Genomic DNA, 15891 nt, shown 5'->3' on the forward strand with positions numbered 1-15891 from the left:
ACTTTCAGTTACATAGGCCTAGATATTTGGTTCCGATCCGACGTACAATTAAGATTCATACCATGGCCACGAAGGAAGAAAAAAATGGAGCACTGGGTCTTTTGGCATGGTCGTGGCATGGTTTTTCTGGTTAACCTAGTTAGCTAGCACTCCCAAGCGTTAGGACTTGAAATAGCTTTGTGATGAGAGGCGGAGTTGTCCAGTCTCCTCAAAGGAAAGTCCGCCCATCCCTCGCATACTCATTCAAAATCAACGAGGTTGAAACATTTATCCGACGTACCCATCAGACCAGTCTGTCCCACATCGGCAAGATCCGCAAAATGGCCCCGGTATCAATCAAACGCGTTCTAATAAGCGAAAGTGTGGACGCTTGTTGCAAGAAGATTTTGCAAGAAAATGGTATCGAAGTTACGGAGAAACAGAACATGACCAAGGATGAGTTGATTGCTGACATTAAGGTAAAAGTTTCCCGCAGCAATTTCTAAAAATGTTTCTGCAATTGTTTGCGACGAGCAATGCACTCTTGTCAATATTAGCTAGTTTGATGACTGCGAAGTGTCAGATTAATATAGCATACTTTAGCGATATTGAACAAAAAATAGATACTTTTATTTGAATAAGACTCAGCTGAAGTTGATAGATGATGATGTTTTTCCAATCGACACCAACTTCGTTAAGATTCGCTTGCAGGTACTAAAAACTGACTTTTGGCTAAAATGAGTAATTTTGTCATGAGGCACTTCTTTTCTTCTTAAAGTGGAGCTCCTCGCCAACACCGCCCTCCATGGAGCCTATCAGTATGATGCAACATCACTGAGATTTACCTAGTCACTTGCAGTAGTTCTCCTGATGAAATCCCAGAATCACGTTCATGCTTGCCCCACTCACTGCATCTTTCAGCAACCTATTCATGTTCCAACTGAACATGAATTTGTACTTTAATTGAAAATGAATGTAGACACAGAGGTCGTGTCCACGCTTTATTTGACGAATGAAGTTTGTAATACATCGTTTAAATAGATAACAAGCACATGAGCCAAATCACAGATCATGCGGATGTCAGATGACCTTGCGAACGTGATTTACCATAGTTTCATCCATTGCACATTGTCTTGCAGAACTATGACGGTCTAGTGGTGCGGTCTGCCACAAAGGTAACATCTGAGGTTATCAATGCAGCAAGCAACCTTAAAATCATCGGGCGAGCAGGCACTGGAGTGGACAACGTGGATGTGGTTGCGGCCACTAAAAACGGTGTAATTGTCATGAAGTAGGTGCACTGCACAAGGTGTCTTTAACATGAAACTGGCAGCTGCTGAATTAATCGCTGTGGTTACTCTTAAGAGCTCAGTGTGTCTCTGTGATTCTTTCATAGCACCCCAAGTGGTAACACAATCAGTGCTGCTGAGCTGACCTGTGCCCTAGTAATGAGTCTCTCAAGGTGGGTTAGTTGGTCAATAAGAAGCGCTCTTATGAGCATACCTTTGTACATGCTGAAACCACTGCATTCACATTATTGAAATTCATTCATTTCCACAATGTTTGCGGTAATATAAACAGACAGGTTGTTTTTTTCCCCCTCATAGAAATGTGCCACAAGCAGATATGTCAATGAAGGCTGGAAAGTGGGACCGTAAAAAGGTACAGATGTCTTAAGCATTGTGTTGGACTGTAGAATGTGTGTCCAATCAGAAACAGCCTATCACTGCCAGCGTTTTTGCCCCCTCTGCACTGTTCACTCTGTTGACACTAATCCACTCTGATGGCTGAAATGTGCCGAGCCGTGTGTTGTGAGCGGGGGGACAGTGGGCTAATGTTTTGTTAACAATTTTGCAGTTCATGGGCGCGGAGCTGTATGGAAAGGTACTGGGCATCGTTGGACTGGGGAGGATCGGGAAGGAGGTTGCCACCAGAATGCAGTCTTTTGGGATGAGGGTGAGGATCATTCTCTTTCTCTCTACTGCCCTCTGTCCATTCCCCATTTCTTTATCACTTTCTCTTTCGCTACGTGTCTCTCTCCAGCATCATACATCTCTCCCTCTTCTCCCTGCACTTTATCCATCTCCCTTTCTTCCTCTCCTTCTCTCTCTTAGTACTCTCCCCAGCATCATACATATCCCCCTCTCTTCCCTTTACATTTATGCTGCATCTCCCCCCCCCCTCATTCTTCCTCCTTTCTCCGCACTAGTTCTCCCTAAGCAGTATCCCCGCCTCTCTTTCGTATGTAACGCTGGCATGACATCCCTTGCATTGTGTCTCGCAGACGATTGGCTACGACCCAATCACTCCTCCGGAAGTGACCGCCTCCTGGGGGGTGGAGCAGATGTCCCTGGAACAGTTGTGGCCCCAGTGTGATTACATCACAGTGCACACCCCCCTAATGCCCTCCACCACAGGTCAGTCAAGGGGCGCCGCTCTGCAGGGGTGAAGACGCAATGGCAGGCTTGGGCAACATGTTTGGGCTTTGTGATTTCTACTAGATGTATACCAGCTGTAGATTACCTTACAGAGCAAACTGTGTATGAGTGAGTGAGTGAGTGAGTTGGGGAGACTTTTATTCTATCCAGGGAGTGTAGATCCTTATACACCTCAATTGATCTGACTTGACTAATAGTGGATAAAAGGTGTGGTGTCTGGGGGCAGTAATAAGATTGGTGGGAAAAATGCTGACCTAGATTTGATTTCCAATTTGCCATAATGTGTCTTTTTGGCTTTTTTTTTTTCAGGGCTGCTGAACGATGAATCCTTTGCCAAGTGCAAGAAGGGAGTGAAGGTGGTCAACTGTGCTAGAGGAGGCATCATCGACGAGGCGGCCCTGCTCCGAGCTCTGGAGTCGGGGCAGTGTGGGGGTGCAGGCCTGGATGTGTTTGTGGAGGTGAGCGTGCAACATCTGCTCCAGCACCCCAGCCTTGCAAATCGAGTTCACTCTTAAGTGTTATCAAGTTGCATAACATTAGTAATCAGTACTGAGCAATAATGTTTGTGGTGTTCCTCTTAGAAATGCCTTTGATGGCTTCTATGTAATCTTTAAACTTGGTTACCATGGGAGGATTTGTTTAACTTTTAGGCTGTATTGCAGTGCTGCCATCTCACACGCTCTACTTATCATATTTTGACTTGTTATAAGTCTTGTTATAGAAACTTTTGTTACATTGTCTGTGCTCTAAAGTGCAAATCCCAGCAAAAACCTCCTTTCTTCTGTCCAGCAAGCTATCAGTCTTGCATCCCCACCAACCAACACGCACACCTCCACTCCATATTGTCAGCCTTCTCTGGTAGCAGATCTCCTGTGATGTTTGTTTGTTTGTGGGTGTGTGTACATGAAATGGATCTTCGATTTAAATCTGATAAAGCCAGAAATTCGGATACATGTAACCGCACTGACTGTTGCATCCCCACCAACCGACATGCACACAGATCTCCAGTGATGTTTGTTTGTTTGTGTGCGTGTACAGGAACCTCCAAAGGAGAGGGCGCTGGTGAACCACCCTAACACGATCAGCTGTCCCCATCTGGGCGCCAGCACCAAGGAAGCCCAGGCCCGCTGTGGGCAGGACATCGCCCAGCAGATAGTGGACATGGTGAAGGGCAAAGCACTCGTGGGAGCAGTGAGTGTCCATGGATGGCTCGTCGTTTATCCATTTTCTTAATGAATTACCAGGATCCATCTATGCTCTATGCATTTGTTTACAAAATAATTTAGAAGTATGGTAAGGCTGTTTAAATTTCAAAAATGGAATCACATTTTCTTCCATTGTCCTTTATTCAGTTGATAAGATAGGACAGAATGTGAACTACTCACAGAATGATATTTTCAGGGTCATTCACAAAAGAATCATTGACCAATTTCAATCACGTTTCCGACCTTACCTCGCCACCACCACCTAGGAAAACATCTCTTTATAAAAGTGTTATAGCCAAATGATGTTCGGCTGAATGCTGATTCAGGTAATATCAGCTCTGGTTTTACTAGATCTTGCATTTACATTGTAGATCACAGAATACTGCTGGACCGGTTGTGAAATTGGGTAGGACTTTCCTGAGCTGTACTTAACTGATTCCGATAGTATTTAGAAGGCGGGAATTACTTTGTCATCATTGGCAAACTTTCACCAGCCATATCAAAGCAATCACCACAACAGCCTTCTATCATCTTTATTCTTGAATATATATAGCCAAAATCAAGGTTTGGTGTCCCAAAGAGACCAAAGATCCATGCTTATATCTCCAGGAGGGGGTACTACTGTAATGCTGTCTTATCTAGTCTTCCCAAAGAGCCCATTGAACAGCTGCAGCTCATTCAGAATGCTACTGTTAGAGTTTTATCCAAGGCCAAGAGAACAGAGCACAAAAATATTTTCAAATCTGTTCTGTATGGGTCATTCCACGCCAAACGGGACAATGGCTCCCACTCGACCGTCTCAGATTTAGCGTGGAATGACCCGTACCTATGTAACTGGACACTAGTGTGAAATACTTATGGTCTATAAATCAGTGAATTAAATCCGATTCAATACATATCTGACATGTTTAAAAGAACATAAACAAAGTAGGGATCTGAGATCCATGAACTCAGATCAGTAGTAGAGCCCAGAGTCCAGACAAAAACTGGTGAAGCAGCATTTAGCTCTTATGCAGCATGCAACTAGAACAAACTATCAGAAGATTTTAGATGTGCCCCAAATGTACTGTATTTAAGATTGGGCTCTGAAACGTAAACTTCATTCTTACTGTACTTGAATGCTGGAAGTAGACCTCTAGTCATTCTTTGGGGAAGTGATGTCTTGGAAATGCAGCTCTATTTGCAGTCCTATTTTTAGGCTCTATTATTGAGCTAAGCTCTGTGTCAGGCCTCTTTCTGAAAACAGCTCTATCAGGCTCTATTTCAGAATCTATTATGGATTCTTTTCGGACTATTGCTCTATGGTTCTCTATTAAGTGTTCTCAGCGAGAACCACACAATTGAGGCTATTTCCACTGTGTTTTTAATTAAATTGTATTTACCTTGTGCTTTCTTTTTAATATTTGTATTTTATTTTTCACTCTTAAGTATTTTGTCTCCTGTTTTTGCTGTGGTTGATCTTTTCCTTACAGTTATGTAAAGCACATTCAATTGCTTCTGTGTATGTGTGCTTTCTGGATAACCTTGCCTTGCCCAGATGGGACTGGGTAACAGTCGTAGCTGTTTTTTTTTTTACTTAATTGAAAACATGCCATACTAATTAACACGTGTCTTTATCACACATTCTCATGTCCCTTCCCCAGGTGAATGCCCAAGTGTTGGCGAGCACATTCTCCCCGGAGTCTCACCAGTGGATCAGACTTGGAGAGGCTCTGGGCGCAGTGTTGAGGGCATGCACCTCCTCAAAGCAGCCTTATAGCCAAGTGCAAATCACCACCACAGGTAACAAACCACAATTCTATCAATGTGTGAGCAAGTTAGAGGCGTTACTGAGCACCTTTTGTGCCCTCTGCTGGTGAAAGGGTGTTATTGCAAGGTGAATTGTTGCTCCATTGCCACACCACCTCCTAGAAGAACAGTCCACAAGCCACAGTGGGTAATTTACAACTGTCTACAAGTATAAATCAAACATGAACTCGTTCAGGCTGTGGTTTTAGTACAAAGGGGGAAGAAAGAAAGCCTGAAAGTTTTCAGAATCTGTTGGTAGACTGTTGATTGAAGCTTTGTGTTGGGTGAAGTGCTTTTCGCTTAATTTACTGTTCTCATCCAAGGTGACTGCCTGAAGAAGTCCACTGGGTTCCTCAGCTCAGCGGTTGCTGTTGGGCTGTTGACCGACGGCTCCAGCAGTGGACCCAACCTGGTCAACGTGCTCTCTCTGGCCAAGGAGAGGGGCCTGGAGGTAAAGTCCTGAGCTGAGGCCTGTTTTTGACAGAGATTATCAATTTGCTATTCGCTATTCACGTCGCAAACAAAGAAAGCAAAACCTGTTCAAAACCTTTTTATTGTTTCATTGGGACCTGGCAAGTCATTGTAAAACTAAAGCTAAAGTTGCAAACCTCCAGGCAATAGTAGATAAAAAAGTGTGGGTGTGTGTGTGTGTCTCTCTCTCTCTCTCTCTAACTCTAACCTCCTCCTCTTCTCCTACCCCAGGTGAACATGAAGCATGATGGCGGTGCTGGAGTTGCAGGGTGTATGGTGGAAGTGTCTGTGAACGGTACACGCAGCAAGGCCCAGGGCTCCGTGCTGGCTGGGGTGCCCATGCTGGAGGAGCTGGAAGGCAGCCCGTTCAGGCAGCCCGTCCCCCTGGCTGGCCACCTGTTGTTCTTCAAGGCCGCTGCCTCGCCTCAGCTCCTCCCCTCCATCACAGGTGAGGGCCATGGCTGGTGTGAAGGTGGCAGTAACTGTTGTCGGAGTGAGGTCCATTCTTAAACCCGCTCGCAAACTGAAAGATTGTCGCATTTTTTTGCGAACTCTGGATGGAAACGCCAGCACTAAGAAGTCCCCAATTTGTACATGCCCTTTTCAATTATTTACAAAGACTGCCAATGGCTACTGTGACAGAAGTATTTTTACCTCTTATTTGTAGAGGTTCATGAATTCACTGACTGCCCCTTTTGTCTTACCACTCTCAGAAGTCTCCAGTCCGTATATATTTAACCTACCTCATTTGTTTTCGAAGACTAGAACTCTTAGCCAGTTGATGGTTGGTTGGGCAGACTTAACCAATTGAGTCCCAGGTTGTGGTAAAATATATTATAATTTATTGCCTTGTCTACAGAAGTCAATACACAGTCTCATTAATCATCTGTCACACACTCTCTGACTTTCTTCTTCTGCTCGCAGGTGCCCTGGCAGCAGCAGGTGTGGAGATGGAGTCATTTAGCGCCCCCGCTGCCCGCGGTGGTGAGCAGTGGTACTGCGCGGGGACTTCCTCTCTGATGGGAGATCTTGGCTCCCTCAAAGCCTTGGTGAAAGAAGCGGCACAGATTACAGTTTGAGCGCAAGAAGCCTCTTTTCCCGAGGGACCAGTGTTGTAGCATTCCACAATCAAATAATCTAACGGTACTTAAAATAATGTTGAAAAGATGTATGTCATTTATTAACTTTTACATCAGTTGTATTAACATTTCAGATATGAAAAGGTTTATAATGAGTGCTTGGGTAGAATTGTTGTTTGACATTTGTTTACAAAGTGCACTTACACATGTTGCAGACAGGTTTACTAAGTGTAATTAAGGAGTTTAATTACAATCTATCAGGTCTCATCAAGTGTTTTTGTTGTTTCCTAAATAATTAAAACTTTAATCTTGGAGCAGAATTGTCTGTGTGTGTGTTTTTTTTACCTCAATATTTTTCTTAAACACAAACAGTCTCCTTGGTAACACCTTGTTATTCATGTGCATTCTCTAGGGTGTGCTTGATGTGAGCGCATATCATGGAGCCAAGCTAAATTTGGGGATATTAAAAGCCCGTCTGTGGAACTGTGGTAATGGACATCAGAGAGTACAGAGAAATGAAATACCTAGTCGCACAGATTCATTTTTGCTGTGTGCTTGTACTGAAAACTAGTGGACTTTGTTAGAATGTGCATTATGCAATGTGCTTAATCCTTATTAGGATTACTCAGAGACTGCCATGGCAACGAAGAGGAATGACCATACATTGGTCATTCCCCTTCGGATAGTGGATGGTGTTTTTTTTCTTTTTGCTTGCCTAAAGGATCCATATTATCTAGACAGAACAATTGTATGTGCCTGGGGACTTCTAAATATCGCAAATGTTTAGTTACTCATCACTACAGTACCCATGTGTAATCCTCAGAAGTGCAGAGCCTCGCTGTAAAGAATGATCTCTTAGGCTGCCTAGAATCAACAGAGCCGGGTGTCAGCGGGTGCCTCTCCGAGTGTACACAGATACCAAAATAGGACAGCAGCAGCCCACTGTCGTGGCTCGGGCTAAATCGAGGTCTAAATGGCTGAGGTGATCGAGGGAGTTACACACGGTTGAACCACAACAAACGCAAATATTTGAATGTTTCGACAAGAGCGATATCAAACCTACCAGCACATTTACTCAAGAAGGTAAGTTTCGTTGATACTTGATAATGGCTGGTATATCTATATCAAATGCTGACATGTCAGTTTTGTCACCGAGTAACCTAGTTCGAAGCTGGTGCTCAATTAACGGAGTTAAGTTTCACCAGACTGGAAGAGCATGCGACAATTCACCCAGTGTCACGTGTCGGCTAACTTCATTGAAATACCAAGTCGTCACCTTTTCACATTGGGTTATTGAAATTCCACTGCATGTCCCCTTTAGTGAATAGTATAAGACCGTTGAGTTGAATGGTTTGCTACCATTTCTCATTAAAGGCTTTTGCCTGATTAATGGAGTTACTCATAACAATTGAATTTCCGCATCAGGTGTAGGTCTACTTAAAACATTTAATTACATTTAAGATCAGCTGAAATCAAATATCTGGGACTACATTTAATGACAACAATTATTTTGATTACAGTTATCGCAAATGTCATCAAAAGGTCAGGAAAGTTACACATATGAATTCTGCGACGCCGCTCACCCTACAGAACTCCTGGACACGCTCCGGGAATTCTACACCTGCGGACTTTTCACCGATATAGCGCTCACGTGCGCCTCAGGTCAAGTTTACCGCTGCCACAAAGCTGTCCTATCCGCGCGCAGCTCCTACTTCCGAGTCATGTTCACGCTTGACATGCGGGAACGCTCGGACGAGCTCATCACCCTTCCTGGTATAGACGCCGACATCCTCGACGTTCTTGTAACCTACGTCTACACGTCCAGGGTTACCATAACCCAAAGTAACGTCCAGAGTCTGCTAGAAGCTTCAGACTTGCTACAGTTCTCGGCGGTCAAGCGGGCCTGTGAGGAGTTTCTCATCCGGCTCTTGGATGTGGACAACTGCCTGGGCATGCACTCCTTTGCAGAGCTTCATATGTGTGTGGCGCTGGAGAGAGAGGCGCGCAGGGTGATGCTTAGCCGCTTCCAGGAGCTCATCATGCAGGACGAGTTCCTGGAGGCTGACCTAAAGAAACTGACTGCCCTCATGGCCACCAAGAACCTCAACGCCTGGCGGGAAGAGCTGCTTCTGGAGGCAGTGGTCAGGTGGGTCGCCCACAGCCCGAGGTCGCGCCTGAAACACACCCAGGAGCTGCTCCGCTGCGTCCACCTTGAACTGGAGGAGACGCGCTTCAGCAATGCACTGGACGTGGGCCACAGAGCCTTGGAGCTGGGCAACGAGGAGAAACTCAGGGCACTGATCCTCCACTCCCTGAAGGCCAGCAGCAAGGAGTTCACCCTCCGCTGCAAGAAACTGGCCTCCCGTATGTACGTCGTCGGGGGCTACTATTGGCATCCACTCTTCGAGGTCCACATATGGGACCCCATCGCGGACACATGGGCTCAGGGGAAAGACATGCCAGACTATAGCAGAGAGAGCTACAGCACCTCCCTGCTAGGCCCAGACATCTATGTGTCTGGGGGCTATAGAACAGAGACCATTGAGGCCCTGGATTCTGTGTGGATCTACAATGCGGACAGTAATGAATGGACAGAGGGCTGCCCCATGATCACGCCCAGATATTACCACTGCTCAGTGGCTTTGCGGGGGTGCATATATGCCCTGGGGGGGTACAGAGGGGGGGCTCCGGCACGAGAGACAGAATTTTACGATCCACTGAAAAAGGAGTGGTTCCCAGTTGCAGACATGATACAAGGTACGAAAAGACTGCCTTTAAATCACACAATGAATGATCTATTAGTCGGACTACACAGGCATATGAAAACACCAACAAGTATTACAACAGGGGTCTGGTTTTTAAGTTGTGCTTTGGGGAATGGGAGTGCAAGGCATAAAAGCCCTTTTAAAGCTATGGTTTAGCCTGTAAAACACACCATGGCAGTAATCCTTGACATTCATTCTGTGAAGCTTAACTTGTCCTTGACCCCGTCACATGAATTTAACATGGCCAAGCTGGTGGGACAGCTCAGACCATTGAGTTAGGCACAAGGACCACTGCTTGTACATGGCTTGTTACCAAGAATTTAACAGTGTGTATTTATTTATGTTATTACTTTATATTTGTAAGTTTCAATAACATCTGGTTCTGTCTTTTTCAGGGGTTGGAAATGCCACAGCCTGTGTTCTGAATGACAGGATCTATGTGACTGGTGGTCACTATGGCTACAGGGGAACCTGTACTTATGAAAAAATTCAGATGTACAAGCCAGAGACCAATGAGTGGAGCATTGCAACCATTTGTCCTCATCCTGGTAATACAGTTTATATTCTTGAAATACTATGTCATACAAAAATTCGCAGCACATCAGTTTTGTGTCTTGCAAAAAAATGCATCACACACATGTTGATAAATGAACACATGCACTTTATCAACAATTGCTTATGACTGAAATGTATCCAGCACAGGAGTTTTTAAGTTATTCAGTTTGGAACACAGTTTTGTGCCTTAAATTAGATCAGATTACAAAGAAGGTATTCAGGTATACTTCACAGTATTGGCCATTTTCAACACGTTACATATTTCTCAGGATTTGATTTCCTTTGCTCTCTTCCTTACTGACAGAGTACGGCCTGTGCTCTGTCCCCCTGGACAACAAGCTGTACCTAGTGGGAGGCCAGACCACCATCACCGACTGCTACGACCCCGAGAGAGACGAGTGGAGGCAGATGTCTGCGATGAAGGAGAGGAGGATGGAGTGTGGGGCCGCCATCATTAACGGCTGCATCTACGTCACAGGCGGCTACTCCTACTCCAAGGGCACGTACCTACAGAGCATTGAGAAGTACGACCCAGAGCTCGACACTTGGGAGATCGTGGGCAACCTCCCCACAGCCACCAGGTCTCATGGCTGTGTCTGTTTCTATGGCGTTTAGTACAGGATGTGATAATTCAGTGATACTTATGTGGTGTTCAGTGTTTTTTTTTTTTTAAGGACAATTTTAGGTAAATGTTTTCTATTTACCAATCAATTTTCCGCTAAAGTGATGTATATTTAGAATAATGTTAGGTTCAATTGATAAAGTGCTGCTGAGCAGCTTAGAGAGTTTACCTCAGGTGACAGCTGCAATCCAACATGTCTTTGAGCCTAAAGGATGCAGTTACTCACTGCCATCTACTGTCGAGGAAGGTACAACACAGGATTACCTCCTTTGGTGGTGTTTTTTCATTTTAAATATGAAAGTTAAAAAGTACAACTTACAAAGTACAAGTACAATTTTTTTGTAAACCAAAAATGTCCTTTACTAGACGTAAAGATAAGGTTAATAGATTCTGAGACCTTTACATGTAATCCGAAAATCTAAACCATGCCTTGAATATCTGATTATGGGTGGAGAGTTAATACTTATTTGATGATCGCACCAGTAAAACTAGGGTTTGCCAATTGTCCAGATGAATTCTGACATGAAGGGGCTCACTGATTTTACAGTACTGTATTGCATTTTAGTGAAGACAATTAAGGATGTTTTATACAACAACTGGTGAGGTAGTCAGGACCGGTTAGACTGGTTTTGGTACAAACATTTATTGGTTCTGTACTGTACATAATCCATGCTGCCTCAGCAGGACGCACAGCAATGCACTGAATTGTATGTATTTGTTGTAGAATATTATGTATGTACTATACTTAAAGTGTAATACTGTTTTTTTTATATTTTTTTTTTTTACTAATGGTTCATTACAGAATTACTGTGTGTTCTGTATTCTAATGTGCACAGTTTTGAAACATCATCCAACATGACATTTTAGTTTGAAGCTGGTGTGCAATGGCAATAGTCGTGCAATAGTATCTTCTCCTGGTACCTTCTACCAGGTGAACGTCCTTAAATGTCTCTTCCTTCAAAACATATATGAATGGTCTCTCCAGAGTACTGTATGCATATTACATTTGTTGAATTTCATCAGTGTTGAAACGATAAGCAATGACATCAGATAGTACTGTATATTTTGCCTACATATGTTTGTAACAGTAAGCGGTCAGTATTACCTGCCTGCAATTCATTTCTTGAATTTTAACTCTTAAACAAAATTACTTACATGTTGTGCCACTGAACTTTGAACCATGAAATGGGCTGTAAAAGTTTGTACCGCCTCTCTTTAACCCTATAGTTCATTAAGGTATCCACAATTGATGAATTTCACTGTACTTCATGTTATTATGGATCACTGCTATGAACATTTAATAAATGTAGTGATAACAAAATGGTTTGCATAAGAGTCGTATCCGACATGAGTGTAATGAAGGAGTAAAAGGTCAAAGCTTTAGCATGTTAAATCTGGTGTATGTTCAACTGTTCATTAAAATCATAATCACACCTATTTAGAAAAACAGAGTCCAAAAGAAGCAAACCATCTACTCCAAGTCCAGATCTCATTTTAGTGAGAATCTGATAAAGTCCACCTGGATGTCAACCTGTGCAATAGATAAACAGCCTGTAATTACTCTGTTCATACACATTCATAAGACTTTTCATGACACAAGTCAGTTTCCTATTAAAAATACAATTACCACAAAATATTCAGTGTATACCTAAATATACCACCTGCTACACAAACACACACACACACACACACACACACAAACAGACATACACACACACAGCAATATATTTGTTTATTACTCATGTGTTCAATAACAACACTGACTGATCTAAAGAGTCATTACTAAAGGGAGATTGAATAATATAAATTACAATCAGTGTGTACGGCGATGGCATATAATAACACCAAAACGATTACTTAGGTGTTGTTATTGCAATGCTTTAGTGATTGCCATAGTCTGTCTCTCCAGAATTGAAACAATACAAACATTCAAAGACTCTGAATCCTAGAGAAACGATTCTGGTGTACTGTAGAACCATATGACTGCAGCATAGCAAGAACCACTTTAATTTCCCAAAAATAAAATCTGATTAGTGTACATTTAAATGTGTTTGTGTACCGACGACACCAGACTTACCGATTTCTTTTTATGGAACTTGTATGTTGCAGGCAAGTCATATCTGAGCTCTGAGGGGAATGCAAAACGATTAAATAAAAGTTTGGTCCCACTTCGGGTATGACAATAGTAAAACACGCTTGAGTTTTGGGGACATTAATGGTAAACGATGGTAAAGTTTACCTGCTATTACTTCCATTTTCACATCCCAATCATCTGCCTTTTTCTGTATATGCTGAAATAAAGTGGAAAATGTAAGAAACAGGCAAAGTCGAGAAATTAACTTCTAAGTAAGTGTAACTAACTGAATCGAATATCAAGATATGCAGACTTACTTCCCTTGTTGATGTCTTGTGAAGAGAGTACACAGCTGTTTTCGCCATGCTTATTGCAGTCTTCAAAAATGTCATATCAATACCTTCAAAAAAAGCAATAACAAATTTTGAATTACAAGTCAACATTTTCCCTTTTTTTGTTATAGTCTTGGTACATTGTTACAGTTGCTCATAAGCTCTTACCCTGGTTATGTTTTGTGCCGAAAGGGGGGTTCATAATGACCGTATCAAATTTCTTTGCAAATGACATTGTTTCAAGACAACACACATCACATTGGACCACGTCAATGTTTGGGAGTTCGAACTCTTCAACATTTCCTTTAAATATGTCAACTGCGTCTTCGTCGACTTCAAAACCAACACATAACCTAGATAAAGGAGTCAGAAAAGGGCTTATTGTCAAGAATCCTAAAAGAAAACAAGTTCAGATACAATACATCGGAGCCGTGTTCTTTCTTACCCCGCATCAAGCACTGCAGCTCCTATACTGAGGACTCCGCATCCACAACCCAAGTCCGCTACCAGTTTACCCTTTATGTCGTCAAATGTGTTATGGATAGTGTAAAGCATGCAACCTGAAATAAATGGATAAATAAATATACACACAAAATAGCAATTGGTTATCCGTATCTAACACGAAGTAAATGTCAGGTTTACCTGCTATGTGAGGGCTTGTTGGATACTGTTCAAGTAGAAGTTTTGGTTCCTCGAACACGTCTACTTGCTGGAGGCAACTTTCGAGCTCTTTCAGTTTCATTGCTATACTTGTTGGTCGTTAACTAAATGCTACAGCTGTTAATCTGCTTTGACTGAACTTAACCAGAAAAGAGAGTCAAGGAAACTCAAACATTGCTGTGAAACCAAGAGCTTGCACATTCCTCCTCATCACGGGTTTGCATGCTTAGCTCCTAAGAACTAAATTACTGTCCACTACGAACATGAGACATGCTATTTTATGCATGTAAGCCTCTGCATTCGGTTTAAACTGTAGCACTTATCCTCGATTCATTTACAGTCAGTGTCAATCAATATGTCAGCAATCTTTGACAAGCACCTTACCCTTACCCACATGCAAAATCTATATATTCACTACGGACAGAGAGCATACGAACACTTCCGTCTAAACAGAAGTAATCCGAAGTGCAACATAGGATGATTCAAGAACAGTTCCGCAGATGGGTAGCGAGAAATGGTCCTCCGCAGTGGTCATCAATCGCGATTTGGTAGCGTTTTGTACATGCATGAACTTAGTCAAACAGGCACGAAGCATTACTTAATTAACTGAGTGCCTTCAGAGTCGAGAGAAACTGTACCGGATATCTAGGCAAGCAGATAGTAGGGTTGACAACTGGATCGCAGGTGATAAGATATATCATGTTAAATGGGTTACCAGAGTTCACGCTTGTCATGCTATGTTGACGAAAACAATTTCAGTGATATAGTGCTGTCATGTGGAGTAAGCGATTTACTAATTTACCTAAAATAGAACTGCATGGTCACAGTTGCTAGTTAAATAAGCAACCTAACCAGCAACCACGTCTACCCTGCCACTTGCATGCAAGGGATCACATAGCCAGGTTGTACGACGCTCACGGTCCGTATCGCGAGAAAACCCGAGAACGTTGCAACAAGACAACAAAAATAAATTCTGGATAACAATTCAGAGTTCATGATGGCGGCGTCGATGTTACGCCGGGACAAGAAAACATCAGCCGCCCTTTTAAAGACAGAGCTTAATCAGACTGACAACAGCTCTGGTGTGCGACTACTTCAAGAACTGCTTGATAATGTTTTAAATCCTGAAAAGCCAGCGGAGGACACTGAGGCCCTTGAATGGTGTAAATGTCTGTTGGCAGGAGGGGAAGGATTCGAGGAGTTCTGCAAGACGGTCCGGTCCTATGACAACGCTACCTTGTGCGGTTTGGTCTGGACAGCCAATTTTGTGGCATACCGATGTCGGACCTGCGGGATTTCCCCTTGCATGTCATTGTGTGCAGAATGTTTTAACAACGGTGATCACACGGGCCATGACTTCAATATGTTCAGAAGCCAGGCTGGTGGGGCCTGCGACTGTGGAGACAGTAATGTCATGCGGGAAAGTGGGTAAGTTGCTAGCTTGCTGGCTAAGTGATTATTTCTGCAAGCTATTGCCAACGAGCCAATACATGTACCTAATAGCTGATGTGCATGGGACACACGAAAACCAAAGACTAAACTATCCAGAGAGGGGCGAGGTAAGTTACCTAGTTAGCTTGGTAGGGAGCTAGGTGCAATGCTAGTATGCTAACTTAGCAAGTTGTTGGTGGGGGTGTATGCAGCCCAGCCTTTCCGAGTGGCAAAGTTTATTTTTAACTCAACAAGAGGACCATCGCTGTGTGACAGATCATGGTATCCTTTTTTTGGTATTTTTAGTACACCTACGAGTGAGGCATGACAGTGCAAAATTGATAGTTTTTTCATTACAGATGTCACAAGTTAAATGTCAGCTGTCATAAGTCACGAAATGATCGCTGTATGAACAAAAATAGTTACTGTAACGTTAGCTACATGGGTTGCAACATGACCATAACATTATGATTTCTACATGTATTTTTCAGC

At 43.1% G+C, this 15891-nt stretch overlaps 4 protein-coding genes across 4 annotated transcripts in view; 3 read left to right on the forward strand and 1 right to left on the reverse strand.

Annotated features, from left to right (window-relative positions):
- Positions 1-320: 320 nt before the first annotated feature.
- On the forward strand, positions 321-6960 carry phgdh (phosphoglycerate dehydrogenase; the record flags this gene model as incomplete). Its single annotated transcript, XM_080839390.1, has 12 exons — positions 321-458; positions 1119-1270; positions 1376-1441; positions 1587-1641; positions 1837-1935; positions 2264-2396; positions 2727-2875; positions 3456-3608; positions 5266-5404; positions 5734-5861; positions 6113-6329; positions 6806-6960. 12 exons carry the CDS (start codon positions 321-323, stop codon positions 6958-6960), a joined length of 1584 nt encoding a protein of 527 aa, XP_080695516.1.
- Positions 6961-7927: 967 nt separating this feature from the next.
- klhl23 (kelch-like family member 23) lies at positions 7928-10967 on the forward strand. The gene is made up of 4 exons (XM_080838602.1): positions 7928-8043; positions 8481-9717; positions 10121-10273; positions 10585-10967. The coding sequence occupies exons 2-4, from the start codon at positions 8490-8492 to the stop codon at positions 10893-10895; spliced, it is 1692 nt and encodes a 563-aa protein (XP_080694728.1). The 5' UTR covers positions 7928-8043; positions 8481-8489; the 3' UTR covers positions 10896-10967.
- Positions 10968-11164: 197 nt separating this feature from the next.
- mettl5 (methyltransferase 5, N6-adenosine) lies at positions 11165-14062 on the reverse strand. Its single transcript, XM_080838603.1, has 7 exons — positions 13951-14062; positions 13754-13868; positions 13477-13661; positions 13294-13376; positions 13142-13193; positions 12980-13029; positions 11165-12433 (listed from the first exon to the last, which is right to left on the reverse strand). Exons 1-7 carry the CDS (start codon positions 14048-14050, stop codon positions 12392-12394), a joined length of 627 nt encoding a protein of 208 aa, XP_080694729.1. The 5' UTR covers positions 14051-14062; the 3' UTR covers positions 11165-12391.
- Positions 14063-14957: 895 nt separating this feature from the next.
- Positions 14958-15891, forward strand: part of ubr3 (ubiquitin protein ligase E3 component n-recognin 3) — a 65845-nt gene continuing 64911 nt past the window's right edge. Inside the window, exon 1 of the mRNA XM_080838834.1 lies at positions 14958-15396. Within this exon, the coding sequence (XP_080694960.1) occupies positions 14963-15396 (434 nt within the window). The 5' untranslated portion in view covers positions 14958-14962. The remainder of the gene's footprint in view (positions 15397-15891) is intronic.

The sequence above is a fragment of the Sprattus sprattus genome, assembly GCF_963457725.1.
Source record: "Sprattus sprattus genome assembly, chromosome: 5".
Classification (NCBI taxonomy): Eukaryota; Metazoa; Chordata; class Actinopteri; order Clupeiformes; family Clupeidae; genus Sprattus; species Sprattus sprattus.

What these genes read in the sequence shown, in the direction of transcription:
- klhl23 (XM_080838602.1), top strand. Translation starts at nt 8,490, where the DNA reads ATGTCATCAAAAGGTCAGGAAAGTTACACATATGAATTCTGCGACGCC. An exon ending in AGTTGCAGACATGATACAAG is followed by an intron (nt 9,718 to 10,120) that starts GTACGAAAAGAC and finishes TGTCTTTTTCAG; the next exon opens with GGGTTGGAAATGCCACAGCC. An exon ending in AACCATTTGTCCTCATCCTG is followed by an intron (nt 10,274 to 10,584) that starts GTAATACAGTTT and finishes CCTTACTGACAG; the next exon opens with AGTACGGCCTGTGCTCTGTC.
- mettl5 (XM_080838603.1), bottom strand. Translation starts at nt 14,050, where the DNA reads ATGAAACTGAAAGAGCTCGAAAGTTGCCTCCAGCAAGTAGACGTGTTC. An exon ending in GCTGCAGTGCTTGATGCGGG is followed by an intron (nt 13,662 to 13,753) that starts GTAAGAAAGAAC and finishes TCCTTTATCTAG; the next exon opens with GTTATGTGTTGGTTTTGAAG. An exon ending in GAAAATGGAAGTAATAGCAG is followed by an intron (nt 13,030 to 13,141) that starts GTAAACTTTACC and finishes CATTCCCCTCAG; the next exon opens with AGCTCAGATATGACTTGCCT.